General features: G+C 37.5%; 2 protein-coding genes and 2 long non-coding RNA genes across 17 annotated transcripts in view; 2 read left to right on the top strand and 2 right to left on the bottom strand.

Moving 5' to 3' along the window:
• The window catches only part of LOC129732250 (putative fatty acyl-CoA reductase CG5065), a 448,523-nt gene that overhangs the window by 9,001 nt on the left and 411,833 nt on the right, over positions 1–27,689 (top strand). The gene's annotated exons all lie outside the window — the stretch shown is intronic.
• LOC129732255 (uncharacterized) lies at positions 1,362–2,245 on the bottom strand. The gene is made up of 3 exons (XR_008729211.1): positions 1,897–2,245; positions 1,627–1,840; positions 1,362–1,569 (listed from the first exon to the last, which is right to left on the bottom strand). It is a non-coding gene; the product is annotated as an uncharacterized LOC129732255 (long non-coding RNA).
• On the top strand, positions 3,060–8,078 carry LOC129732252 (uncharacterized). 4 transcript variants are annotated; one of them, XR_008729210.1, is made up of 4 exons: positions 3,060–3,354; positions 3,418–3,667; positions 3,736–4,732; positions 4,793–8,078. XR_008729210.1 is itself a non-coding variant. In XM_055692957.1 (3 exons), the coding sequence occupies exon 3, from the start codon at positions 4,642–4,644 to the stop codon at positions 5,686–5,688; it is 1,047 nt and encodes a 348-aa protein (XP_055548932.1). In that variant the 5' UTR covers positions 3,060–3,354; positions 3,418–3,667; positions 3,736–4,641; the 3' UTR covers positions 5,689–8,078. The 4 variants fall into 4 exon arrangements, 2 of the variants coding, with proteins under 2 accessions (XP_055548932.1, XP_055548931.1); XR_008729209.1 differs by having other exon boundaries at positions 3,413–3,667; XM_055692957.1 differs by having other exon boundaries at positions 3,736–8,078.
• LOC129732256 (uncharacterized) lies at positions 25,321–27,064 on the bottom strand. Its single transcript, XR_008729212.1, has 5 exons — positions 26,658–27,064; positions 26,513–26,575; positions 26,119–26,450; positions 25,755–26,055; positions 25,321–25,688 (listed from the first exon to the last, which is right to left on the bottom strand). It is a non-coding gene; the product is annotated as an uncharacterized LOC129732256 (long non-coding RNA).

The following is a 27,689-nucleotide window of genomic DNA, read 5'->3' as shown; positions in this document are numbered from 1 at the left end:
AACATCAGGTCGAAAAAAATTGCATTTTTCGGGATTAAGTTTCAGATTGTGTTCTCGAAGTTTCAAAAATACGCACTCAAGGTTTTTCAGGTGATGATTAACGGAGCATCCCATGACTATAATATCGTTTATATACAGGAATGCGCATTCTGGTGGTAGTCCGCTGAGTGCTATCGTCATCATCCGCTGAAAACTATTGGGCGATATATTTAGCTCGAACGGCAGTCGGTTAAACTCGGGGTTGGAAAAAGCTGTGTATTTTTCTGAATTTCTGTCCAGTTCAATCTGATGAAACTCGGACGTTAAATCTAATGTTGAAAAGTATTTCGCTCGTCCAATGTTGTCCAAAATTTCGCTTAGTGCGAAAATGTCGCTGTATTTACTACATAAGGTTATAAGCTTTTTTTTTATTTCGACTGACAAGCCTGGTGTTTTGATTTCGTGTTGCAATTTCTTCCATCTTTTGTCCTCCTTATTGTATGCGTTGTCAGTGGGTAGCATTACGAAATCACTACCCGAGTAAAGTTCTATAACTAATAAATTGCAACACATGTTATCCTAGTATCGCCAAAACTGATAATAAAAGTTGTTAAAAGTTTGTATGAATTAAGCGACAACATAACAAACTCAATAACAAAAAACTACAGGACAGGATTCTTAATATTAACATTCTATGTTATCATAGATAACATCCAATTAACATAAATTGAATCATTTTTCAACGATATTGATACCAAAAACAGTTATCTGTTTGTTATTGGGATAACAGACAACTAGTTATTGGGCTGCTATCCAAATTAGTTTTTTTATTCAAATAAATTAAAATTTGGATTTGTTTTGATTTGTATTTGCCTGTAATCTTTAATCGAATCTTTTGAAAATTATAAATATTTATTGGATGTCTGTATATTTTTACCGAGTCGCATCTCGAAGCGAGTTCGCAATTACTCGTGTCATTAGTCGATTTTCACCTTGAGCTTTTCTTGATAAAACTGCTGGTCCATCCCTCATATGCATTCTTCTTTCAAAAAACACGATCTGAGGAAGCAAATCAAAAAACAATTGAGCAAACATAAAATATTTTGGTTGATATACTTATACCTTTTATGTAATCTACCTTCTCCTTTTCTAATGGAGTTCGCATAACATATGGCTCAGATATCCCTGATTTTGAGCTTCCAGCAGGGTTATTGGACCTTCTTCCGGTGACGCTTCGCCCTAAAAATCCTGCAGGCCATAGTGTGCACATTAAAAATTTTGTAAATAAATAGTCACTGTCGCCGGCCTCAGTCGAGAATTTTAGAAGGCGATCGTTGTTTGGTAATCCTTCGATTTCTGTAAATGGTTTTTCCTGTACAAGCATTAAATTTGATGTTAAAGAGTTTTGTAAGCGAAGATTTGCGTTTTTGAGCTCTTCGTTTTGCTTTTTTTTTTTTCATCACTTTTGTTAACTTTTCCAAGGCCTTCTGTGTGTTATTGTTTGCATCTTTGAACTCTTTATTTTGTTTTTCAATTTTTTATTCTTTTCTTTTAATTTGTTCACTTGCATTGACAAACCATTACAATCATCTAAAAAAAAGGTACTATAATAGTAAAAATTTTTTATCTCTCCGGTAATATACAAACCATTTAAACACTGCTCAGATATCATCGGTGCTGAATGTTCTTCATGAAAATCGACGACAATTAGAGGAGCATCAAATTCAATTTTATTTGCATCAAGAGATGAATCAATTTCTATCTCTGTTGCTTCAATGATGACTTCCGAAGAACAGTGCAAATGTTGAGCTGTTCCCTGTATTTGGGGGTTTTCCTCAAAATCATTCGGAGTCGCAGAACGCTTAAAGCATAAACTTAGGTTAGGTTTTTCATGAATTTATTTTTCGGACAAATTACCTTCAGTTCCGGAATATTTTGAGCTGTATAGATTGAATTTTTGTCAACTGCAAGTTGCTGGATGCGTTTTTTACCACACACTCCTTTTTTACGGCCCATTTTCTTATGACTTGTCACGAGGAATATATATAATAACAACTATAAAATTCTTGAGATCGCGTTCACTTTCATCATGCTGTTGTGAGGTTCAGCGGTGCCAGAAATTTTGTTGAAAAATAACTGTTCGCGAATGAAACAAAAGTTTTTGCACAAAGTTCTTGACAGCTGATATAGCGCACGCGGAATCAACATCAGTATCAGCAAATACATTGTCTTTTTCAGTCAAATGGTGTATACATGAATTCAACAGCTTAGACATATATGTATATCTGGCATGACTGATGAATTAATTTTAAACGGACATTTGTATGTGTGTATACAATTTCATACGGACATTTGTGCACGCATAAATTTGTGTCATTCAATTCCATTTATTTAGTTTCTGTAAAACTTTGGTACACTATACCTTACATGTTACTTTAAAAAATGAATAATGTAGTGATGAAAAATGAAAATAAAAAAGTAAGGTTCAAATTTATGCATGAAGCAACGGGTATTTGCGACTCGCATGCTCAATACATAAATATTAGTAATGCTTAGATTTCTGATCCATAGCTTTTCTCGTCGAGTTATAAAACAATATGTATTCATATTATAATAGCTTACAATACTTAGTAGTATTTGTTCTAGAAACCATGCTTTAATGCATTAAAGACTTGCCTTACCAACTTTATACATGCACAGTTGTTTTTATTTCAAGTTTACCAAAGGCCCTACAATAAGAGTGTGGCGAATTTGTGACACAGCGTTTTGATTAATAACCAAATAAAGTAAACAAATTTCTGCTACGCGATAGAATTGTTTTTTTTTTTCATATAAAGATAATAAATGTACGTATATAAATTAACTTTAAAATCAAAACTCACCCACGTGCGATTTTATCTGAATATTTTCAAAAAGTGTTGCATTACCATCATACCTTTAATCTTGCCACATTTTATGATACAGGGGTTTAGATACACCTTTCTCACGATGACAGTATTCGCTTTGACGGAGTTAGGCCTCTGCTAGGCTGAACGCAAACGCGAGCGATCGTGCGAGATTTTTGCCGTAGGTTCATGAACAGCTTTATTTACGGCTGTTATTTACCTACGGCAAGAATCTCGCCCCATCGCTCGCGTTGGCGTTCAGCATGTTTCGGGCCTTATTCTTTGTCGCGTTTGTGTAGGTGTGCGGTAAAAACAAACTTTGAAGTTTCTTTCTAATGCTAGAAATATTAACTAGCTTGCCTTTTGACGTTACAACTCAGGAAGTACTATACAAAATAAAACTAAATTAGTTTACTACAATATGCGAAGTCGTCAGAAGCGGCATTATCATTTGTCGAATGAGTGTTTCAACGAAAAATATTGCCGAAAAGTAAGTGTGATGTTCGAATAAAATTGATGACAACTCCCATACTACTTCTTTTTTCTAGCATAGGCGCATATCTCTTTATCAGACAAAATGGAAGGATTCAACTGTTGGAACAGTTTTCGATACAATTATTTCCACGAACGAATGTCAAGAACAAAATATGATAAATGAATTCGAACAAAGTGCAAGAGGAAGGTCGGCAATAATTCAACCCAACAGAAACTCCATAAATTCGCAGATTTTGTCGTATGATCTAGAAGATAATGAGAGCGATGTGTTTGTAAACGAAGCAGTTCGACTTACTACAATCGAAAACGTATTTTTTTTTTATAATTAAAAAAGTATATGTAAAAGCCATCTTGAATTTAATAATTGAATTTACAGCTAACGAAGAATAATTCAAAACAAATTAAAATAGTGTCTGATTTGAATTCTGGTGACGTTATTTTTATGGTATTGAATTTTTATCTCAGACATGCACTAACACAGGAAGCGCTCGTTGATTTGTTGAAAATGTTGAATGTTGTATTTGGATTTAAATGTTTCCCAGAAAATTTCGAATCTTTCTTTTCCGTGTTCCCGGATCCATATGACTCGTGTAGAGTTTATTTTTGCGAGAACTGTCATTGTGTGATTGGTCACGATCCGCCTAATTCAGAAACTAGATGTCCGATACAGGAATGTGGCAGCAAAAAACTTGATTATTTTATTACGCTATCTGTCGAAAATCAAGTGAAAGAAACATACCTTAAATATCTCACTGAAATTGGAGAATACGAACATATTGTGCGAGAGCAAAAAATTAGTGATATTTCGAAAGGAAAAATGTTCGAACTTCTGCAAAACCAAGAAACTAGCAAACTGATTACATTATCAGTAAACACAGATGGTGCGGCTGCCTACCGCTGGTCCGGCCACAAACCGTGTTACCCAATATTTCTCACGATAAATAATCTTCCACCTCGCTTACGATTTTCAAAAAATAACATTATTTTAGCAGCAATTTGGTTGAGCAAAGGAGATCCTGACATGTCGCTTTTTTTCAAAGAATTTATGGATGAAATGAAAAAGTTGCAGCAAGGAATAAAAATCGGTACAGAGGAATATTAAGTGTTTGTTTTGCAATGTTGTGTAGATTCAGTTGCCAGACCGAAATTGCAAAAAAGTACTCTATCCAATGGAAGATTCGGTTGTTCGCTTTGCCTTCATGAAGGGAAACTTATAAATAATCAAATAAGATATTCTTATAAAACATATAAGAAAAGAAATCATCATTCGACGCGACAGATCATGATTGATGTATTTCAAACAAAAAAGCCAAAAATGGGAATCAAGGGACTGTCGGTGTTTTTAAATTTGTCTCACTTTGATATAGTATATGGTAATTATGGGCAAAATAATAACTATTATTTTTTGAAAAATGTATGCTCTTCTGTTTTAGGGTTCAGTCCTGATTATATGCATAGTTCTTTACTTGGAGTTACAAGGCAAATGTATGATTTATTCACTGCGAGTCATAATCATAATAAGCCATACTATATTGGCCGTCGGCTTGGTGAAATAGAAAGGAAAATGGAAAATATTCGTCCACCTAGTAGTTTTCCACGTTATCCAGGAAAACTGAGGTCGATTCAGAAGAACAAATCCAGTGATTGGGAAAGATTTTTGTTCCATTACCTGTACCCTTGTTTCGTTGGTATTTTAGAAGAAAAATATTTAAACCACGCGATGTTGTTTTCAAGTACAATATACGAGCTTCTTGGCTCATATCTGCCGGAGACAAAAATTTCTCTTTGCGAGAAGAAAATGAACAGCTTCGTAAGAGATTTTCAAAATTACTACGGAGAGGAAAACATGGTTTTTAACGTACATATCCAGAAGCATCTTGCCGATTGCGTAAGAAAGTTTGGAGCACTTTGGAATTCATCACTTTTCCCATATGAAAGCGCTAATGGTGTTATTTTGAGGTACAGAACAGGTCATAATCATCCAGTCATTCAAATAAGTAAAAAATATTCACTAAACAAAATCTGCCATAATATATTAATTAAAAACGAGTCTATCGAAACTTGGTATACCAGCATTTGGAATTTAAGCAAAGTTCCACGTATGAGCATGAGCATGCATGCATGCATGATTGACCGCCCGCGGTTGCTACTCCGTTATTGCCAGATCAGCTGTAATTACACAAAGAACCAACAGATGATGTTTGGGACCAACATGCATCCTCAATGTGTAAAAACAGGTGACCTAAATCTTTATATTAGGCAATACCAGCGCCGGCCGCATCCGAATGCAGGTCAAAGAAGGAGTTTGTATAGGAATATGTTGACGTGATACTCGCTTTATTGAAAGCCGAGAACACCTCTGCACTTCCACGAGAAATCACTGGGATGTTGGATAAAGGGGAAGGTATACAGCAGGGTTCGTTTTGGTAAACGATGCGCTAATGCGCTAATGTCGGGTTCTTCAGAACAAGTGCCGCGTCTACAAGTTTATTTCACCCGCCACGATATTCATAATGTGATTCGAACTTATTTAGTTTGACAATGTAACACCGCAACAATAAAACGTACGCGAGGATACAGGATTTTTGACTAAACCGAGACAACTTAAAATTACCGTATATCTCCTCGTAAGGTGATGCTCTTTATACCTAAAACTATTGCGCGTTGTTGATCCATCTGTAGATAATACGACCTCATGGAAGGTACCGACGCGGGGGTTGAAATGATATTTATCGACTGAACGAAATCGACTTCGATTTCCGATGTAATAATTTAGATGCAACGCGCGAGCAGTCTCCGACTTAACGTTGATGAAGATGAGAAAGATCTGATGAAATATCTGGGTTCACTTCGCAAAATCACCACACGCCGTAAGTCCATATATCAGCAAAACTCGCCCGGGCTGAATACGCGTTTACACCGAAGCGTTACGAGCAACCGCTTTAATCCCCCCGGCCGACACATACGCGCAGGAACTCGGCGTTTACGTCGATTATCTCTTAACAATGTACGCCTAATACGCCTAATAAATATGAAAATTGGCAATGTTCCATGCATCCAATGCCTCAACAATTTAATGAAAGCAAATATACATATAAGCCTGAATATATTTTTTAAATTTATTGACAAAGTGCCGAACTAGTCATAAATATAACAAATTATGTAAAACAACTGGTCAAAAGCTAGAACAATCAAAAAATCAAAGCATATGATTCCTGAGAAACACATACTCCAAACTCCACAAACCACACTAACACTTTGTGGACAAAAATAAAACTTGTTACTAAAACCCTGCGGAAAAATATACCGCGCACACAATTTCAACGATGAAATCAAAATCTCTCTGTATCTGTTTTCTCACATAAAGTAAATTAGAAACAAGCATCAAAACATCACTTTACAATACAGACAAGACAAAACGTATACTTAGCTTTCATCTCTTCATTTTCCAGTTGTTTTCATCGTTTTTGGACTTTTCTAAAATGGAAGTACAGTGGCAACATGCATGTATGCCTTCACACACTCGTTTAATCCATACAGCATTTCATTCGTTCAAAAGAGATAGCACATAAACACTGTAAACAGCGATGCATGGTTTTGATCTTATTGGCAAATTTTCACTTCAAGTTTAATTAGATACAAGCCAAATATAATTTGCACTATGCCAATGAATAAATCCCTAATGAGCATTCAATCACTATAAAACTATGTGGAGCAGCTGCTCGAAAAACACTCTCCTTATCGTATGTAATAACACCACACACTCCACACTTTCAAACCGTCGCCAAGACAGCGATAGAAAAAAAAAAAAAAAACAAGAAAAAATAAACACTTTGGTGAATCTAAAAAGCAACGCAATAATATTCAATTTTCACAATTAAATTCACTGTTTTTCACTTTTTTTGTGGAACTTCACACTTTTCGCACTCAGCACATTTCAATAGAACACCTGTATATATGTTTAACAATTCTTTAGGTGTAAAATAACCGAAAATCACCAAACAATGTGATGATTTCAAAGCAGGAACCAGCTGGCCAATCTTGATCACGGCCTCGCACAACCATCCGCGAACTTTTCCAAGAAAAAACAATTTTAAATTTAGAAAATAAACTCACTCCGCGATAACATCTATAACGAACATGCACAACTAAATTGAATAATTTTTCTTCCGATATAACATGCGAGCGAAAAATTTTTGCGTCCGATTTCGGTCATGGCTTGCTTCGACCCTCGGAAGGTACTCAATTTAAGCAAAGTTCCACGTATAACGTTTAATTCAAAATGCATATATCACCTCAGTGAAGATATAGTTAATGAATTCAATCAATTTAGCTTTCATGAGAAATTTAGCTTAAACGGCATACAACATTGCACAAGAAATGCTTGTGCGCGGTTCGGATACGACGATTCATACATATTGATTGGACAAATGTTTTTTTGTATAGAACATATTCTCACTGATATATCTAACAATATTTATATTGTTGGTAATCATTTGATCACACAGCAACTTCATGTGAATATGTTTTCGTTCGAACCAAGCAACCAGTTTCATATTAAAAGATGTAGCGAGAATATTCGACAATGTGTCATGATTTCAGTTGAAGATAATAACAGAGGAAATAACTATATTTCTATTTGTAAACTAAGTACGCAGATAAATTAGTGATTAGTCACAATGTAATATTATCTTAGCCAAAAAAACATGATCATTAAATCATCCTAAAGCTATACGATGTTTTCATCATTTAAAGAAAACTTTCGATAATAGAAGATATCACCCTGTTAACATAAAAAATTTAAATAACATATTATGTTATCTCATTACCAAAGTCTGTTATATCGAATCAAAGTAATATATTTAGCGGATATCAATAATATTACTGAGCGAGTTATCCCTACACAAAATAAGTTATCTGGCAGATTTCACCAAATGATCAAACTTCGCTCGGGTAGCTGGACAAATTCCTGGGTCAAATTTTAATGGAACGACCTCAGCATTATTATTTACATTAACGAATTTTACATACTGTGCTTCTGGGCTTACTAGCGTGTTAGCGCAGAAAACTCCAGGTTCTATTTCTTTAGATAAGAATACGCTATCTTCCTTAATATTTGTAGTTTTTACTTGCTTAATTATCTGACATCTAGGTGGTATAACTAGGTTGCCGTTATATTTATCTTCTATCGGTAGTTCAAAAATTCTCTTTTCATATTCGAATGATAGTAACCATGTTTTGAGGCAAATATTACATTCGTATTTTTCCAAAAAACCTCTCCCAAGTATTCCGTCAGTTTGGATTGAAAAATTTTTGGTTACTACTTGGAAATGATGCGGTATTAATGTGTTATCTAATATAATGTTGGTGGAAGTGCGGTTTCAACTTTCCCATCAGTCACTCCATTAATGGTACAATTTAGCTTTATAAAATATTTGAAATCTTTTTAGCAGTTTTTCCTTAACTATCGATATGTCCGCTCCTGTATCCACAATAAGGTTGACAGGTTTTTCGCACATATCGAGCTTCAATTTTACGAAGTTTGTGTATGTCAGGTTAAGATTATACACATTTACTCTATATTGGGGTATGCTGTCTCCCCGTCGTTTTGTTGCGCTTCGGAGCGGGGATTTTTCAGAGGCCCCCTTCAGTTTTCCGCAACGTAAATGCTTCTATAGTTATTTCTGCCTCGTGTTTGGTTATAATTATTTCGTGGCAGATTGTTGTCGTTTCTTTGCTGAAAATTGACACGTCTCTGCTGGTAGTTACCGTTTTTTGGTCGAAGGTCACGACTTGAATCGTAAGCGCAGCGGTTCTGGTAGTATCGATTACCATTGTTATTATATTGGCCTCTATTATAGCCTCTATAATTTTGTTTATTTTGGAAGTTTCCAGATGTTTGCCATCTAGACCTCTGATCGCTACTTTGGTTTCTAACAAAATTTACTGTCGCCTGATTTGAGGAGGCTTTTGGATTTTTGCGCAAACTGTCATCACCTCCGTGAATCGGCTCTCTGGGACTTAGTCGTTTTTTCAATTGTGGAAGGCGGAGTTCAAAATGTTAAAAATTAATCTTTCGAAATTGATCACTAGTCTCTCGAAATAGCCTGTATAATATTATAGGGGGATTAGGGGCATAATGACCACACGGGGCGAAAGGGTCACCCTTCTTTTATGCGAAACTACGCATTTTTTAATATAATGTGGTATTGGAACTCTTCCGTAGTTACTACAGTATATCTTTATGTAAAACAAAAGTGGTTTTAAACAGACATGTTTAAAATATGGAAATAATTTGAAAATATCAATTAAGTTCCCGGATGTTGGAAAAATTATTATTATTGCGCACTACAAAATAAGCTTCTGCGGTCGTTTAAATGTCTCAATCAAGTGTGTAGACACATCAATATGACGTATGGGTCGTACCCCAAATTTCGCCATCATTGAAGTTTTGATTTTAAGCTATAATTAGTGTTAAATTCTTATGTTAACTTTAACTAATTCGATAGGGGCGAAATGGTCACCTTTGGGTGGGGTGAAATGAGCACACCTTGTCACATAAACTTACGTGAAATTCATCTCAGTAGACTTGTGAGTTTGTCTGTTTCCATAGTCAGTGTTTGTTTACAGTGATGGTGCGAACATATTTTAGAAAATCTTTGAAACCAAATCGGTCAGAAAAGGGACTGCAGGCAGAATTCGCCACCATAAGGCGCGACGGTATATTCACAAAACAGGCTGTTCAGCGTTACGTGATTTTATGGGGGGGAATCATATCGAACGTTACCTATCGTTACTTAGGGGGGAGGGGGTCTGAAATCTAGATTTTTAGCGTTACGTAATTTGTGTACGACGCCTTAGGGTGGCTCATTTATTCGGCATAGGGTGGTTCATAATATTGTGAAAAATGAGTATAAAATAAAAAAAGCACTTCGCTTCGTTTCATTTGTGTGACGTCTTCGAAAAAGTAGATAATAATTCTGTCTTTCCAAAAAAAATACACTTAAAAAAAATATTTATTCAAAATAAAGTTAGAAGAAAATTTAAAAATTAATTATTGAAAAAAAACTTATATTTTTAAAATCTGACTTTTTTATTAAAACTTACGAAAGATTACCAAAACAATGAAACCAGTCCGATCATTTAAAAAATCAAGAAAAAAAAAGTTATTTTTTTTGAAAAAAAAAATTTTTTTTAAAGGCGTATTTTTCTTTTGGAAGGAAAAATATTATCTACAACTTTGCCGAAGATACTATGCCAAGCAAACAAACAGTTTCGACTGTAGACATATTTTTAATTTCCAATAGAGCACTCAATAGGAATTGCAAATATTTTTACAGTCAAAACGGTCTATTTGATTGGCATAGTGTATCTGGCAAAGTTGTAATTAATAACTTTGTTCTTCAAAAAAAAAATGTACCCTGTGAAAAAAAAAATTATAACTTGTTTTCTGATTTCTCCATGACCAGTTTCGCTGTTCAGGTAATCCTTCGTAGTTTTTATAAAAAAAAAATAGTTTTTTTAAATGGCCTGTTTTGGATAATTAATTCTCAACTTTCTTTCAATTTGTTTTCAAAAAATAATAATTTGTTTTTAGAGTGTATATTTTTTTTTTGAAACGCGAAACTATCATCTACAACTTTGCCGAAGACGTCACACCACTCAAACGTGTTGGCTCAAAAAATATTTCATCATATCATATTATCATATTATCATATTTCATTAATACCTATACGAAATAGCACTTTTCAATAGCTTTTCAATAATGAGTTGTGTTTCAAAAGATTAAACCAATAGCACAAAATGGCATCTTTTGCCTATAAAAACGTCTATGCAAAGTTTCAGCCAATGGGCACGTTCACGTTCTGATGATGTAAACTTGACAGAAATGGTATGGTCGAACTGTCAAAACGACGCAAACCCAGAAACAACGAGTCAATTGTGTTGCGTATCTGATTGAGATCCCTATACTCTCATTATCACTGAATAACTCCGATACAGTCTATTGTCCGATTATATAAGCCAGAGCACTGTGTGTTCGATCAAGTGTTGGCAAAGGACATTATTGTGGTAAATAATACGAATAAATTGTCTGGTACAACATTCGAAAGAACAAGTATAAGTGTCCTAGAGAGTAGATTTTTCAAACAAAATAAAAAAAAAACATTCCATCAGTTTTCACCGTTTCATGTACTTTTAAGACATTTGGAATCGAAAACATTTTTCAAATACCGTCTGCCGGGGTGAGATTAAGCCACGGGGGTGAGATTGAGCCAAAACGAGAAATGTTTGTATGTTAAATTACTTGAGATTTCTAGAACCTAATACCTCAAATTCAATACTTTATGAAACGTACCATATTTATTCACAACTTCAAATGAAATATAGATAACATCAGTGAACTGTTTAACTTAAACAATGTTTCAAAGTACAGGGTGAAAAACATGCGCAAATAACGTTATCCAAAGATGTCCAAGGCAAACCAACCCGTTCAAGAAATCTGTCTTCAAAATAGTGTCTTTAAAAATGTGTTGAAGAAATATTATGCATTCAATCTGTGTTGGCTCAGAAAATAATGTTTTTCCAAACTGTACACTTTTCGAGCCCTTTTGGGGTGAGTTTGTGCCAAGCTATGATTAACGGTACAACGTACGGAATTCATATTTACGACAAAATTATATCAGTATACACCAAAACACTTGCATTGTTTACATAGGGTGTGTTGTCTAGCCAAGGTATTATTTGAAATAATGACTAAAAGCTTGAGAGCAGTAAGCTAACAACTGTTAAATAGAAATTTACCCTGACTGATATTACTTATGGAATGTAACAAAATTTTGTACACCGATTCTATATTAACTGATGACTTTTTCAGCGAGGAAGGAGGGTTGTGGGTACGTTTTCAGCGGTTTTGAGATCTCCAATGGAATATACAGTGGTCAATGACATAGGGTATAATTGCCTTTGATGGACCACTTAGTAGCGCAGCTGCAAATTTTGCAAGAAAAAGTGTAAATGTCTAAACTGGATTAAGTATTTCATTATTTGTAAACATGAAGTAACATGTTTATCATCTTTTCTGCATGAAAAACAACAAGATAATACCTCTATTTTCTTATAATAAAAGAAATAAATCATCGCTTCACTTTCCTTTAATGGGCCACCGTTTCCCTTATTTGGACCACAACAGTTTCCTAATTTGGCCAGGTCTAAAAATATATCTCTTCAACCGTAGCTGCCGCTGATGAAACTAACTCTGGCTTACGCACTGAGAGTATTGGATGGCGGTTCATGACCCCACAGTACCATTACGGGAGTCACTTCATGGTGAAAACAGATGTCGCAAGAAATATTGCAATAGCATTGAATAACATTAAAGTTTACTATTGTATCAACATACCGGCTTTTATCTTGCAGTCCGAATGACGAGGGTTTTCTGAGATAATTCTTGTAGACTTCGTAATAGGGAATCATTTACGTGCCATCCGAGTTATCCAATGAACAATTGAATTGTCTTCCGCGGCAGTCAATGCAGTTGGTTTACCTCTTCGTGGTTTTCCTGACCACTTGCTGCTTGCACGGAACATTACGGTGGATCGTGGAACATTGTAGGGCCTGCAAGCTTTTCTAGTCGAAACACTTCTTTTTATTGCTTGAAGACACTCAGTAACAGCTGCTTCATCATATTTTTTACCAATTTTCGGCGTTTTTCTCAATTTAGCAGCAAATTCGTACAATAACACGATCATAACAAATTTATGGTTACTATGGTAACTATGATTCGCGGCGTTATATCGATGATAGCTCTTGTTCGAAATGAAGCATGTCGGAATAAGGAAAACAATATTATTTCCACCCTTATTTGGGCCACTATTTTTTCAATATATTAAGTGTTTTTTCTAGTAAAATTTATTGCTTATCTTTTAAAGACACTATTATCCTACCCGTTCATCGAAAATCTGATTAGTTTCGCTCGGAAAGTGTGATGCCAGTACAGTTTTTCCTATGAAAACGTTAACAGACCAATGCAAACCAGGTGGCTGTTATTAAAAGACATTTTTTACAGCTTCTATGATGAATACTATAGTAAACGTCTGTTGCAACATTTCTAATGAAGAACATTATTGAAGTTGTCAAAGCACAAATCATAATAAGTATATTTATAATGTGTCATGTGGTGTAAGAAGTTTGGGTGGTCCACTAAATGAAGTGGTCTATATTAAGCAGATCTACCCTATAATAATTGAAACGAAAAGTCTTCTCAGGCCTTATGTCCTAACGTTTTTTTTTTTTCTAAGCTTCCTGGAGACGCCACTATGTGTATAGAGACTGTCTATGAGCCACGTTCTCATAATTGGTTACTCCAGATATTGATTTGATCCAGTCATACATTTTTCTACAATTCATATGAAACGTAGTTTCTGGTTAATCCCCTACAGCCCCTTAATAGTCCACGTTGTTTATGGAAGACCCTATATTTATTGTTTTATCATGTTATTCATGTGAATTGTTCGTTGATACACTACTGTTCATTTTTCAGGTATTAAAGTTAACTTTTTGTTTTTGGCACAATCTCACCCCATAGGAGGGGTGAGATTCGGCCAAAGTTCATTTAATTTTAGCAAAATTATAGTTTATTGTAACTTGACCATATTTGCAGCAGTCGTTAACTAAACATTTAAGTGTTCATTGACGTGATTTGGATCAAACTCATTGCCTAAATGTGTACATTACAAGCTAAAGAACAAAAATGTATCCTTATTTGGCACAATCTCACCCCGGCAGACGGTATTCAAATTCCATGTACCTCCCGTGTGTGATTTTGCAAATGCCAGGAAAGCATTCAATATTTTCCGCGAGACACAATCTTAATTTTGGTTGAGATATTTTTTTGCACAGAGTAGTTTTTTGAAATATTTTGTAAATTTGTTTTGTAATATCTTGCCATTTAACATGGTATTTTAGTATTTTCTCCAATTCAAAATTGCCACCCTAACACCGAGGGTATAGCAAATATTATATTTTTAGTAATTTTTTTATTGGTATTCAGTAAAAAGTGATTTTTTTCATTTTATTTTCATTTTTCACAATATTATGAACCACCCTATGCCGAATAAATGAACCACCCTAATGAAACATAATGTATTCGATGCTAGTTATAGTGTATATCATTATACAGGCTATTTCGAGAGACTAGTGATCAATTTCGAAAGATTAATTCTTAATATTTTGAACTCCGCCTTCCACAATTGAAAAAACAACTAGATCCCAAAGAGTCGACTTTTGCAAAAAAAATTCAGATGACACCAGTTCTCGACATTCGTTGTTTTGCTTTCGTCTCGATTAGACGCAAATTGTTTATCTCCGTTTGAGTTCGCAAAATAACAATACACGAGTTATCGTACGGGTGTTTTTTTGTCGATTAGTTCTTGTGTTGCGCGATAACAATAGCCTGTTGTATATCGGCAGAAACATCTGCACACTGGTAGGGGCAGGCTACCCCGCCAGTGATTCGATACGCAGCTGATATATCAGCAAGAATAATTCTCCCGCACCGCTGTTACCCCACTAGCAGCACGGACCACCATACGATCGAGCGAGTGGAAGTCAACTACAAGTGGCATCTACAAGGTCGCGTGTAAGATACGGCCACTGTGTCACAACACGAAGCTGGATCGTCATTGTTTGTTCTGCGGAGACACTCGATTAATCCAACTATCAGCCGTGAGGTCGTGACTTAGACGTTCGGTGAAGTATTACATTTAGAATTTTTACTATAATTATCAATATTATTACTATGTTATTAATATTATTATTGATATTATTATTATTGTTATTATTATTATTATTACTACAATTATTATTATTATTATTATTATTACTATTGTTATTAGTATTAGTATTACTGTCTTTTTTTTATTTGATCCATTGTAGATTGAAAAATTGTTTTTAAAATTTAATATCAACTACTTGAACCCCCCTCCCATATTCGAATATTTATCGTTTGTGTGCGGTAGAGCGTAACGCTCCCGCAAAATGGACGACATGCTGGTGCAACTTTTCCTGGAGGTGGAAACAAACGGGGAAGAAATTGAAATTTCTCCCATCAGCTCACCCCTACCTTCCCCTGTGCCCTCCCCTTTGCCAAGTCCTGTACCAAGAGTACCGGAAGTACGGGTAAAAGCTTACCCAGATGCCGCTGGCGGTCCCTACGTTGTTTTTTTCCGGCCCATAAAGAAGCCATTGAATATTATTCAAATTGGCAAAGACCTGGCAAAACATTTTTCGGCCGTAACCGAGATTACGAAGGTGAGGCCGAACAAACTGCGAGTTGTCGTGAGTAGCTTGAAGCAAGCAAACGAAATTGCTGGCTACGAGCTCTTCACGAGAGAGTATCGCGTGTACATCCCTGCCAAGGATGTAGAAATCGACGGTGTGGTTACCGAGGGGAATCTCACTGTCGATGACATTTTGCGTCATGGAGTTGGCTGTTTTAAAAACCTCTTGATGCAAAGTGTAAAGATACTGGATTGCAAGCAATTGCATTCAGTATCCATCGAAGAAGGGAAGAAGAAATTCCTTCCGAGTAACATTCGCCGGATCCGCGCTGCCGAACTACGTCCGCTTGGACAGGGTTCGTCTACCTGTACGCCTGTTCGTACCGCGGGTCATGCATTGCCAAAACTGTAAGCAGTTAGGTCACACAGCCACCTACTGCTGCAACAAGGCACGCTGTAGCAAGTGCGGAGGCAATCATGCTGAGAACGCTTGCAGTGGGGATACTGAAAAGTGTCTTTATTGCGAGGGAACTCGGCATGACCTTCCGGCATGTCCCGCGTACAAACAGTGCGAGGAAAAAATTAAGCGTTCCCTTAAGGAACGATCAAAGCGCTCTTTTGCAGAAATGCTTAAGAGGGCTGAGCCACCCTTGACAGGAAACATCTTTTCCTTCTTGCCAACTGATGAGGGTACATCTGACGATCCCGTCGAAGGGTGTTCCTATGCCTTGCCAGAGGAATCTAGGAAGAGGAGAATGCTCAACTCTTCTAATCTTTCTCGCAAAGGTCGTAAGATAACCCCTAGCGGAATGACCAATAAGACAACACAAAAAGGAAGCGGTGAAGAAAAACCGAAGCAAGTACCCCCCGGTTTTAATTTCAAATCAAACCAGGAGTACCCACCGCTTCCTGGGGCACCAAAAACCCCTCGTGCACCCATTTCTCGATCAGAAGATAAAAAAGAAACAGGGTTCATAAAATTTTCTGATATTGTGGACTGGATATTTAAAACATTCAACATACCAGATCCCCTACAAAATATTCTTCTTGCCCTTCTTCCTACAGTGAAAACCTTTTTGAAGCAACTAGCAGCAACTTGGCCCTTCATTTCAGCTATTATATCTTTCGATGACTAATACGGCGAAAGAGGTTAGGAATTTTTTCACTGTATTACAGTGGAATTGCAGAAGTATCATCCCCAAATTCGATTTATTTTCTCATTTGATGAATACATACAATTGTGACGCATTCGCGCTCTGTGAAACCTTTCTCAATTTGAACGATCAACTCAATTTCCACGATTTTAACATTATTCGTCGAGATCGAGACTCCCACGGTGGAGGGGTACTTTTAGGGATCAAAAAGTGCTATTCTTTTTTCAGAATCGACCTCCCCTCGAACTCGAATATTGAAGTTGTTGCCATTCAAACGAATTTGAATGGAAAAGACCTTTGCCTTGTTTCGTTATATATTCCCCCATCCGCGCGGATTGAACAGAAGCAACTCCTTGATATAGCAGAATTGCTTCCCGCACCTTTTATGATTTTGGGAGATTTTAACTCTCACTGTTCGCTATGGGGGTCGCTGTACGACGACAACCGATCTTCTTTAATTTGTAACTTGATCGACGACTTCAATATGACACTTTTGAATACTGGGGAAGCGACACGTGTACCTAATCCTCCAGCACGTGAAAGCGTGCTTGACCTATCCCTCTGCTCGACATCACTAGCGTCAGATTGCCAGTGGAAAGTAATCAACGATCCCCACGGTAGTGATCATCTTCCAATCGTTATATCAATTGCTAATGGTTCAACTCCCCCGAACCCAATCAATATTTCCTACGACCTTACACGTAACATTGATTGGAAGCGTTATGAGTCTATTATAGCGGAATCTATCGAGACTCACGAGGAACTTCCTCCGGAGGAAGAATACGCGTTCTTAGCTGGCTTGATAATCGACGCCGCGACTCAAGCTCAGACGAAACCGATACCCGGGGTAACGATTAGACAGCGCCCTCCCAACAAATGGTGGGACAAAGAGTGCTCTGAGCTGTACGTGCAAAGGTCCGCGGCGTATAAGGACTACCGGGAGTACGGCACTGTCAACCTGCTTCGAAAGTACGAGGCACTGGGCAGGCAGATGAAGAGCTTAGTAAAGGCGAAAAAACGCGGGTACTGGCGGCGGTTCGTAAACGCGTTGTCGAGGGAAACAGCGATGAGCACTCTTTGGGATACCGCCAGGCGCATGCGGAACCGTGACGTTTCGAATGAGAGTGAGGAGTATTCAGATCGCTGGATACTCGATTTTGCCAAAAAGGTCTGTCCGGACTCTGTACCGGAACAGAAAACCTTTCGCGACGCGTTTATAGTAACTACGGAAGAGCCTCCATTTTCGATGTTGGAATTTTCAATGGCTCTCCTGTCGTGCAACAATAAGGCTCCAGGGTTAGATAGAATAAAATTCAACCTGTTGAAGAATCTACCCGACTCTGCAAAAAGACGCTTGTTGAATTTGTTCAACAAGTTTCTTGAGCTAAATATTGTTCCGTATGACTGGAGGGAGGTAAAAGTCATTGCTATTGAGAAACCCGGGAAACCTGCCTCTGATCACAATTCATATAGGCCGATTGCGATGCTCTCTTGCCTCCGGAAATTAATGGAGAAAATGATCCTCTTACGGTTAGACAAATGGGTCGAAACAAACGGTTTACTTTCAGATACTCAATTTGGCTTTCGCCAAGGCAAAGGGACGAACGATTGCCTAGCGTTGCTTTCTACTGAAATTCAAGTCGCATTTGCTCGGAAAGAGCAAATGGCTTCTGCGTTCTTGGATATTAAGGGGGCTTTTGACTCTGTCTCTGTAGAAGTTTTAAGCGCGAAACTTCATTCGCAGGGACTTTCACCAAATTTGAATAACTTTTTGCTCAACTTGTTGTCAGAAAAGCATATGTATTTCTCACATGGCGATTCGACAACTTCCCGAATTAGTTACATGGGCCTTCCCCAGGGCTCATGTTTAAGTCCTCTCTTATATAATTTTTACGTCAATGACATCGATGAATGTCTTGCAAATTCATGCACGCTAAGGCAACTTGCAGACGATAGCGTTGTATCCATTACTGGTAGCGAGGCTAGCGATCTGCAAGGACCTTTGCAAGATACCTTAGACAATTTTTCTGAATGGGCTCTTAAGCTGGGTATCGAATTCTCTCCGAAGAAAACTGAGTTGGTCGTTTTTTCTAGGAAGCATAACCCAGCTCAGCTGCAGCTCGTACTAACGGGTAAAACGATCTCTCAGGTTTTAGTCGCTAAATATCTCGGGGTCTGGTTCGACTCTAAATGCACCTGGGCTTGTCATATTAGGTATCTGACACGAAAATGCCAACAGAGGATTAATTTTCTTCGTACGATTACCGGAACCTGGTGGGGAGCCCACCCAGGAGACCTTCTGAGGTTATACCAAACAACAATACTATCAGTTCTTGAGTACGGTTGTTTCTGCTTTCGCTCCGCTGTGAACACGCATATTTTGAAACTAGAAAGAATACAATATCGTTGTTTGCGTATTGCCTTGGGTTGCATGCAGTCGACCCATACGATGAGTCTTGAAGTGTTAGCGGGTATTCTTCCGTTGAAACATCGTTTTTGGAATCTCTCTTACCGGTTGCTAATTCGATGCACAGTTATGAACCCATTAGTAATTGAAAATTTCGAGAGGTTGGTCGACCTTCAATCTCAATCCAGATTTATGACCTTATATTTTGACTATATGGCTCAAGATATTAATCCTTCTTCATACGATTCCTCCAATGTCGCACTTTTAGATACTTCTAATAATGCTATATTCTTCGACACCACCATGAAACAAGACATTTCTGGTATCCCGGATCAATTGCGACCCCAAGAGATCCCTAAGATTTTTTCCAATAAGTTTAAACATGTTAGTTATGATAAAAGGTTTTACACTGACGGATCTAATCTAGATGAGTCCACTGGCTTCGGTGTTTTCCACGAAAATTTTACCGCCTCCTACAAACTCGATGCTCCTGCTTCCGTGTACGTCGCAGAACTTGCTGCTATTCAGTACTCTCTTGGAATCATCGAAACCCTACCCATAGACCACTACTTCATCTTCACAGATAGTCTCAGTGCCATTGAGGCTCTGCGATCGATGAAGCCTGTGAAGCACACCCCGTATTTCCTGGGGAAAATACGGCGGTTTTTAAGTGCTTTAACAGATAAAAATTACCGGGTTACCTTAGCGTGGGTCCCTTCTCATTGCTCGATTCCGGGTAATGAAAAGGCTGACTCTTTAGCTAAGGTGGGTGCTATTGATGACGATATTTATGAAAGACCAATTGCTTATGATGAATTTTATAGCATTTTGCGTCAGAGAACACTCAACAGTTGGCAATCATCATGGAACTCAGATGAACTGGGACGGTGGCTACATTCCATTTTTCCTAAGGTATCGACGAAAGCATGGTTCAAGGGGTTGGATGTAGGTCGGGACTTCATTCGCGTGATGTCCAGACTTATGTCCAATCACTACACGTTAAACACGCATCTCTTTCGTATAGGGCTTGTAGACAGTAATCACTGCGTTTGTGGCGATGGCTACCATGACATCGAGCATGTTGTTTGGTCGTGTGCCGAATTCTGTGATGTTAGGTCCGAGCTTATAGATTCCCTCCGGGCCCGAGGAAAACAACCGAACGTACCCGTTAGAGACATTCTGGGAAGCGATGATCTCCAGTACATGACACAACTGTACTGTTATTTGAAAAAGACTGACATTAAATTTTAATATTCTTTTGTCTATTTGTCAGAATACCCGTATACGACGATGGAGACACGAACACGAAGAGCCTAAATCTATGTTTAAAAAACAAAAAAGAACACCAGTCGAAACACAAATAGATCGTATATCTTAATTAGTTTTAAGCAAGAATTGTATTTCCCTCCTCTCACCTTAAATCCCCACTAGCTCGTAGTCGGCCGCGAGAATAAATAAAAGGCCTCCCTCTTTTCCCTGCTAACGTAGAATTAATACGAATTGTACTTGGCTCAGTAAAACAGAAAATGTATCGTGCCGTGTCAAATAAACTAATTTTAAACCTAAACCAGTTCTCGACGTTTCATGCGTTTTTAAGTCATTTGGCATAAAAAAAAATTCGAAAACCGAAATTTCACGTAAACGCCCCCCCCCCCTTCCCTTGGGTGATTTTTCACTTTTCAAAAAGGCCAAACTTCAATCGCTTTGCGCCACCTCTTTTTAAGTCAGATTGAGCTGAAATTTTGCACAGGGTGTTTTTTTCGAGCCGGTAATCATTTTGTATAGGGTTTCTTTTGGAAGTTTTGTGGTCTCTTTTTTTCCATACGATGATTGGCACCCTAACCAACACATGCGGTGCAACATCATCAAAATCTTTAGGAAAAATTAGCTCATACCATGCAAACAAAACAATCTATAAAAATAAGGATACGGTACGAACTTTCCTTGCTTTCCTGCATGACCAGCCAACAACGGTATGCATTCGAGGAATCACCAAAATTAGTGCATCGGTGATTGTGGAAGCTGAAGGACGTCAGTAGATCGTAAACTTGCTACGCGAAATTTGTCTGGACGTACATGAAGAACTGGGAATATCACGTGATGACGCCTTGGCAGACCTGCAAACTCAACCACTATATCTCCGGAAATTTCTTCATCAAGACAAAATGCGATTGAAATATGTGTTTACTATCAGTATTTTAATCACATGAAAGGCCCAGCCAAAATTATACAATACACAAATGATACAAATTTACAACTTTTTTTAGGCTTATCCTTTTCAGTCATATTGGCGACTGATAAAACTTGAATGAAAGCGTCAAAAGTTAAATTTAAGGAAATCTGTTCAATGTATTCAGGAATGACAGGAATCTTCGAGAGTCCGGAAAGAAGTCGGGCGGAGGAGTCCTCATAGCGGTTTTTATAAATTTTAATTCAGAAATTGTTGCTTCATCTAAATTTAAAGAATTCGAGCACCAGGGCCGGATTCAGGGCCCGGGGCAGATATTTTCCCTCTTTTTTTGAAACATCTAAAGGTAAGAAAATTTAAAATTGTAAAATGACAACGCCGAAGGTGACGACCAAATAAAAGGTCTTTACTTTGTCTTTCCGTCTGTCATGTTTGGCCCAGAACTACCTACTACTTCAATACAAAACTAAAATCAGACAATTTTCCATCAATAATGCAACTCGACAATAACTAGGAGAAAATATTAATTTATATTTTTTTTTATAATTTTTCCAAAAATATTATAACACATTTTCTGTGTGACTGAATAATTGAACCCACTGTGAAAAACAAAAAGTTTCACAGTAGGAGTGGGTGAAACGGCTCTTTCGCAAGAGCGGCTCTGAACCGCTCACTCATCGTTCCGAACCGACTTATATGAACGGCTCATCGTTCATAAAGATTCACGAGCGTTGAGGGTTCGTGATGTCTCGGTAAACTTCGGATTCGCTCCAACAATCAGTTTTGGTGCGCTCAAAGAACCGTGGTTCATTTTACTCGGTTCATATAAACGGCTCGTGAGCCAAATATACAAAATAAATTAAACTGTGTCAACTGGCAACAAATTTTCAAAGATGAAGGAAATGTCGAATTATCCATTGGCATCTTCTATGAAATTTCGTACTACATCATATCTCAAAAGATTACATTGAAGAAAAAACGACGCCACGGTAATACTAAACACCCAGTCTGGTTCAACAGACAAATCAAAATTTGAAAACATCGCAAACATAAAGCTCACAAAGCTTTTAAAAAACAAAAAATTCGCAATGTACTTGGAATTTTGTGATCAATTGAACTTTGCAATCAGTGATGTATTTAAAGCGTTCAGTGCAAAAACTGAGCCAGAAATTGAGTCTTGTCCAAAGAACTTCTTCAACTACATCAATACAAAACTAAAATCAGATAATTTTCCATCAATAATGCAACTCGTCAATAACTAGGAGAAAAATTGCAATATTTTTGCAAAATTTTTCCAAAAAATCTATAACACATTTTCCGAAGAAAATCACGACAGCGATGGTTTTGCATTTTATTCAGAATATTCAAGGGATGTCGGTGTCGGCCAACCAACTTCAGGTACAGGATTCCTCTAGCACTCATCTGGCAAAGGAACTTACATTTGTTTTGTTCTGGTTGTTGAATATGTCCCTGGAAACTGGAACTTTCTCAAATATATGGAAAAGCTCAATTTTGGTGCCTAATTTTAAATCTCAGTGGAAATCTGACATACCCCAAGTAACAATCGAAATGCTTCCAGAATTTATTCTTGTTATATTTTTGTTTTATGTTGGCCTGCATTAAAGTCTTCGATTATATTTTGGTTTTATTCGATAACCATAAAAATTGCTCCGCAAATATTCTTCACAACATGCAAAAGTTATAGTGTGCGTAACCAGATCATTTGTGAGCTTTCTTAGAGCATTTAATGATCTATCTTGGAACCAGTACAACGCATGTGCGTTGAGCATAACGCATTTGATGCTCTAGCGTATTTTGATTTTAATTTTGCATTTAACTATGATGTTATCGTTTTTTGTTGACTGTAGCGGTTAATTCTGTAGATTTATCGGCTTACTGTTTAAGTTGGTACCGATGCAGATAAATTGAGCAAAAACATGTATAAACATCACGTAGAGATAAATGAATAATTATCAGTTAACACATTTATTTATCGCCTTACTTATTGAAAGTTTAAGGCAAAAAAAAAGATAAAGCAATGGCAAAAAACACTAATATGTTTACATATATTCTGCAAGTACGAATTTTTCCATCCAACATTCTTAGTTTGCTCGATAAAGATTTATCGGCCCGAGATACAGAGAAACAGATTTTGTCGAAAAAAAAAAACAGGTATAAATGTGGCAACCCTACTTACACCACAGCTGAGCGAAGAAGAGGGGTGAATCACTCTAAAGAGAATGCAAAGCAGTACGCCGCGGGGAGTACACTGCTGAGATCAATTCGATATAATTCGAAGAGCAAACATGGGTGACGTACGGCTGGATTATTTTTTTTCAGTTTCGAGATGCACAGTTAACACCGTTGTCTACTCTCCTACTTGGGTATATGTTTCTCACACAAAGCACGTTCTGCAGTGATCTCTGTTGTGTTTGAGCGTATTGTCCTTTCGTGTGAAAAAGATCACACCAGTTTGCTATCTCTCTGGAGAAATATTTCAGCAAGATTTGCTGCTCTCTTCAAGCAAGTGCATCGCTTTGCTCAGTAGTATGAGGCCATTGTCATGCTGAATGCCAACGCGAGCGATCGGGCGAGAAGCTGGCCGTGGGTTAATGAATAGCTCTACCTACGGCTGTTCATTAACCTACGACTGGTTTCTTGCCCGATCGCTCGGGTTGGCGTTCAGCATGACAAAGGCCTGAGGCTCTGGTTGGGGAGCTGCGTAGCCGCAAGGATTACAGAGTCCGCTTTGTCAAGCGGATGGTCGTGGGTTCGAATCTTAGTAGGACCAGGCCATCCGATGTCAAAAAGGACTTTTAAGCATGGGTTTATTCTCAGGCTCCCCACCAGTTACCCTTCCTTTATGCTAAAATCTACAATGCCTTTGCGTGAATTCCTCTTAATAAAAAATAAGTCTCTCTTATCAATAAAACTGGCTAGAAGGGCGCACGACGAAACTTCTCCAGGGAATTATAATTGGTGATATTTGGCAAGAGGAACGAGTATCGGTATAGTAGAACAGTAAGCGTTTAAGGAAGAGTATCACATTACACACAAGCACTGATGAACAATAATAATAAGCATGCCACTTCTCAATAGCGATATTGCTATTAACAGAAGTGCGGGATACAGCAGACACCCGGGCATATCTCACAATAGATCTACGATTCTGGTCGCAGTGAGGAAGGTCCATACAGGAAAAAGAGGCTCTGGTTGTAGTGGACGTGAATAACGGCGCAGGACGATTTGCCTTTCCGTGTATTATTGATACACATTTGGATTTGAATCATGTTTATGTATTTCTTGTGCAGTTGATGCGTTATGCTTTCAACACATTTTGTGTGTGTTAATAACGCAGAAAATTTGTGAACTGAGAGGACACAGTGGCTGCGTAAGACTCGAACTTTTGCGTGAACCATCATATGACTTCAACTTCAGCTTCAATGTTTTCTGGTCGGTCATAGAATTGTTTTATATTAAATTTTTTTACAACAAAATGAAACCACAAATACATAATCTGTGAAGTTGAATAAAAGTCAGTCGGCAAGGTATACAAAAAAACCAAGCTGTAATTTTATTTTATGTTGTATCTTTTTGAATCCATTAATTGTATGGAAGGTTTAACTTGAATTAAGATATCACTGAATATAACATAAACAAAGCATTTCTTTATTCTAAAACAACTGATTGTCAAAGTGATTGTGTAAAATGGGTTTTTGGAAAGCATTTAGAGAGTAAGACAGAACATCACGAAAATTCGCTGTTTTCGCGAAAATTTTGTTTTTGCGCATGCTTCAGCTACGGTTTCAGAAAAAGACAACGCTGAAATGGAGCAGCAGGATGATGTTATGGAACAAAACAGTTTAAAAAACTATTGCAACCGTCATTTGAAACAGTAAATATTAAGAAGAAATTTTCAAACAACTCTTTTTAATTGATCTGTAGTTTGTACAGAAATACATATGGTTTCTTAAGTCAAACTCTAATTCAGTTTTTACATCCAGTGTTTACAATCTCGGATTCCGCCTGGGCAGTAATCGATTAAATTTCATGATGGCGAGCATTATATTGTAGGTTTTTCGGGCGATTTTTATGTTAAGAAACAGTTTTCGATAGCAAATGTCGCTTGCTATTCCTGAGCACTCAAAAAAGCATCACACATTACTGCAGTAAACGCGCTGTCAGCTTGCAAGATTAGCCTTAAAAACAGCTTACGCACTTTGGTGAAAACCATAAAAGAAATTTTTATTTGAGTCTCCGCTAATCCGGTATGTTCCGCTGGTGTATGATCCCTGGACATTCCTGTTCAAGAGCACTGCGTTAGAAATCGATTGAAAGATAGCAACAGTCGATATAGTTAGCCATTACTTCTTCGTTATCCAAGCAAGCTTTTAGAGCATCCAGCGTTTCTTTTGAATCAACTGGCTAGAAACTCTCGTCAGCAGTAATAAGCGAAACGTTGTCTCGAAACTCTAGAAGAAATTCAATTTATTCCCCTTTGATGTTTAGGGAATCGAAACCTGTTTTCAACTGGCCAAGGGCGATGACGATATTTGCTAAATTTTCAATGATGACAGCTTGATTGGCAGCAGAGTCGTTTGACGATGGTTTTGATCGTCATTTGAAGTTACAGTGGAATCTTGGTTAGCATGAACTACATTCTAGCCAGCTGCAATGATTCCCGCAATAAAATTAGGGTTATGTCAAATAAATAATCAAAAACAAAACTTACCGTTTGCTCTCCTGCTTCGTCTTGATTGACTGAATTTGGCTTCATAAATGCGACATTTTGCAGTGCAGAATCGTAAGGAATGAACTGGTTAAAATCCTTACGGATGTTTTTTTGGTCAACGGTAATCGGTGCGATCTGCCATCGGGGCTCCTTCATAGTAAGCAAAGAGGGATTGTTCGTGTACTACTCCGTTTCTGTGTCCAAATAAACTTCCGTTACCAAGCTCGACATCTGCTTCTGCTTTTGTTTGGAATTCACGCTTCTTAGTGCACGGAATTTGCTGCTATTTGGCTATTTGGTTGCGAGGCAGAGGTTGCGAATCAAAGTAGTGACTTTAATTGTAAAGTAAAAGTAAGGTGAATCTCAATCAAAAGGACGAAGATTTTTGAAATACCATATTTTAATAACAGACACATGATGAAATGATTTTCCCCGAGATAATATTGAAAACTTCTATCTGAAAAAACACATACGTGATTATCTTCTAATCGTTTTGTATTAGCTTGTAAAGCTTTCTACACATGTTATGTAGTCCGTACTTTATATTTAGGCCTTCTGTCAGTGAGGCATGGTTGTAACTAGAGATACTCAGAGAGAGAGAGAGATAAGCGATGAAAAAAACCGCCAATTTGGCAACTAGGTTGCATATGTCAGAGGTGCCAGACAGCCATGGTCGAAACACCGAACTGTGCTGCCCAGTTGCCACTTTTGCATCGAAACACGGCACGGCGTGTATTGCAACTGCCACTGAATGTTAGTGTTGAATCGACAACACGCAGAGCGATAGCCGAAGCTCCGGTGGCAGTAGCTGTTTTTCATTTTCGCCACGGGTGTTTCGAACTTCGGCAAACACCGGAATCGAGGGATTTGGCTTCGTAAAAACACCGGCCGCAGCCGAGAGTTTCAACTTCGAGAAAGCATTTCGACAACACGCTCGCCTGCTTGTCCTAGCGCGGGTTGATTTGATTAGTGTTGGAAAATATCGAGCAAAATCCGTTTGCGAGTTTTGATGTTTTCAATCAAACCTATCTCGCTTTGGCAAGAGAGTGCGAGGTCGCAAAAGCACTTGTTTACTTGTTAATTTAATGGTCATTTAGGATGAATCCTATATGGTATTTTGCAAGTGCAAGAAATAATTCGTATGCTTTGTGCCGTCAGCGATAAATCAACAACTATTGTTAGCGCCGAAATTAAACGATGTTATCGATAAGAAGCGATCATCCAAATTAACGATAAATATTGATAACTTTTCCATCTGTAGATTTGGCCGTGGAATTTTAACAAATTAGACGCTGACTGGACTATTTGGTATATACTTGGTTAATTTTTCGAATGGACAAAATTATTGTTAAAAATATTGCCGAAGAATTATACCGATCGAATAAACCGTTCCACAGTGTTTTATTTTGCCGTTTTCGTGCGATTGGATAAATAGAGAATCAAATGTTTATTATTACCATAATGTATGTTCGGAGATGTTTCAAGATATTCAAAAATGCATCTTTCGATGTAGGAAGATGAGTGACCAATCCACCTAAAAGTGAGATAGAAAATTTACATTTTTATCAGAT

This window comes from Wyeomyia smithii, chromosome 3, assembly GCF_029784165.1.
Source record: "Wyeomyia smithii strain HCP4-BCI-WySm-NY-G18 chromosome 3, ASM2978416v1, whole genome shotgun sequence".
In the NCBI taxonomy this organism is placed as follows: domain Eukaryota; kingdom Metazoa; phylum Arthropoda; class Insecta; order Diptera; family Culicidae; genus Wyeomyia; species Wyeomyia smithii.
Note: the sequence above shows the minus strand (reverse complement) of the source record. Positions and strands in the feature narration are given on the sequence as shown.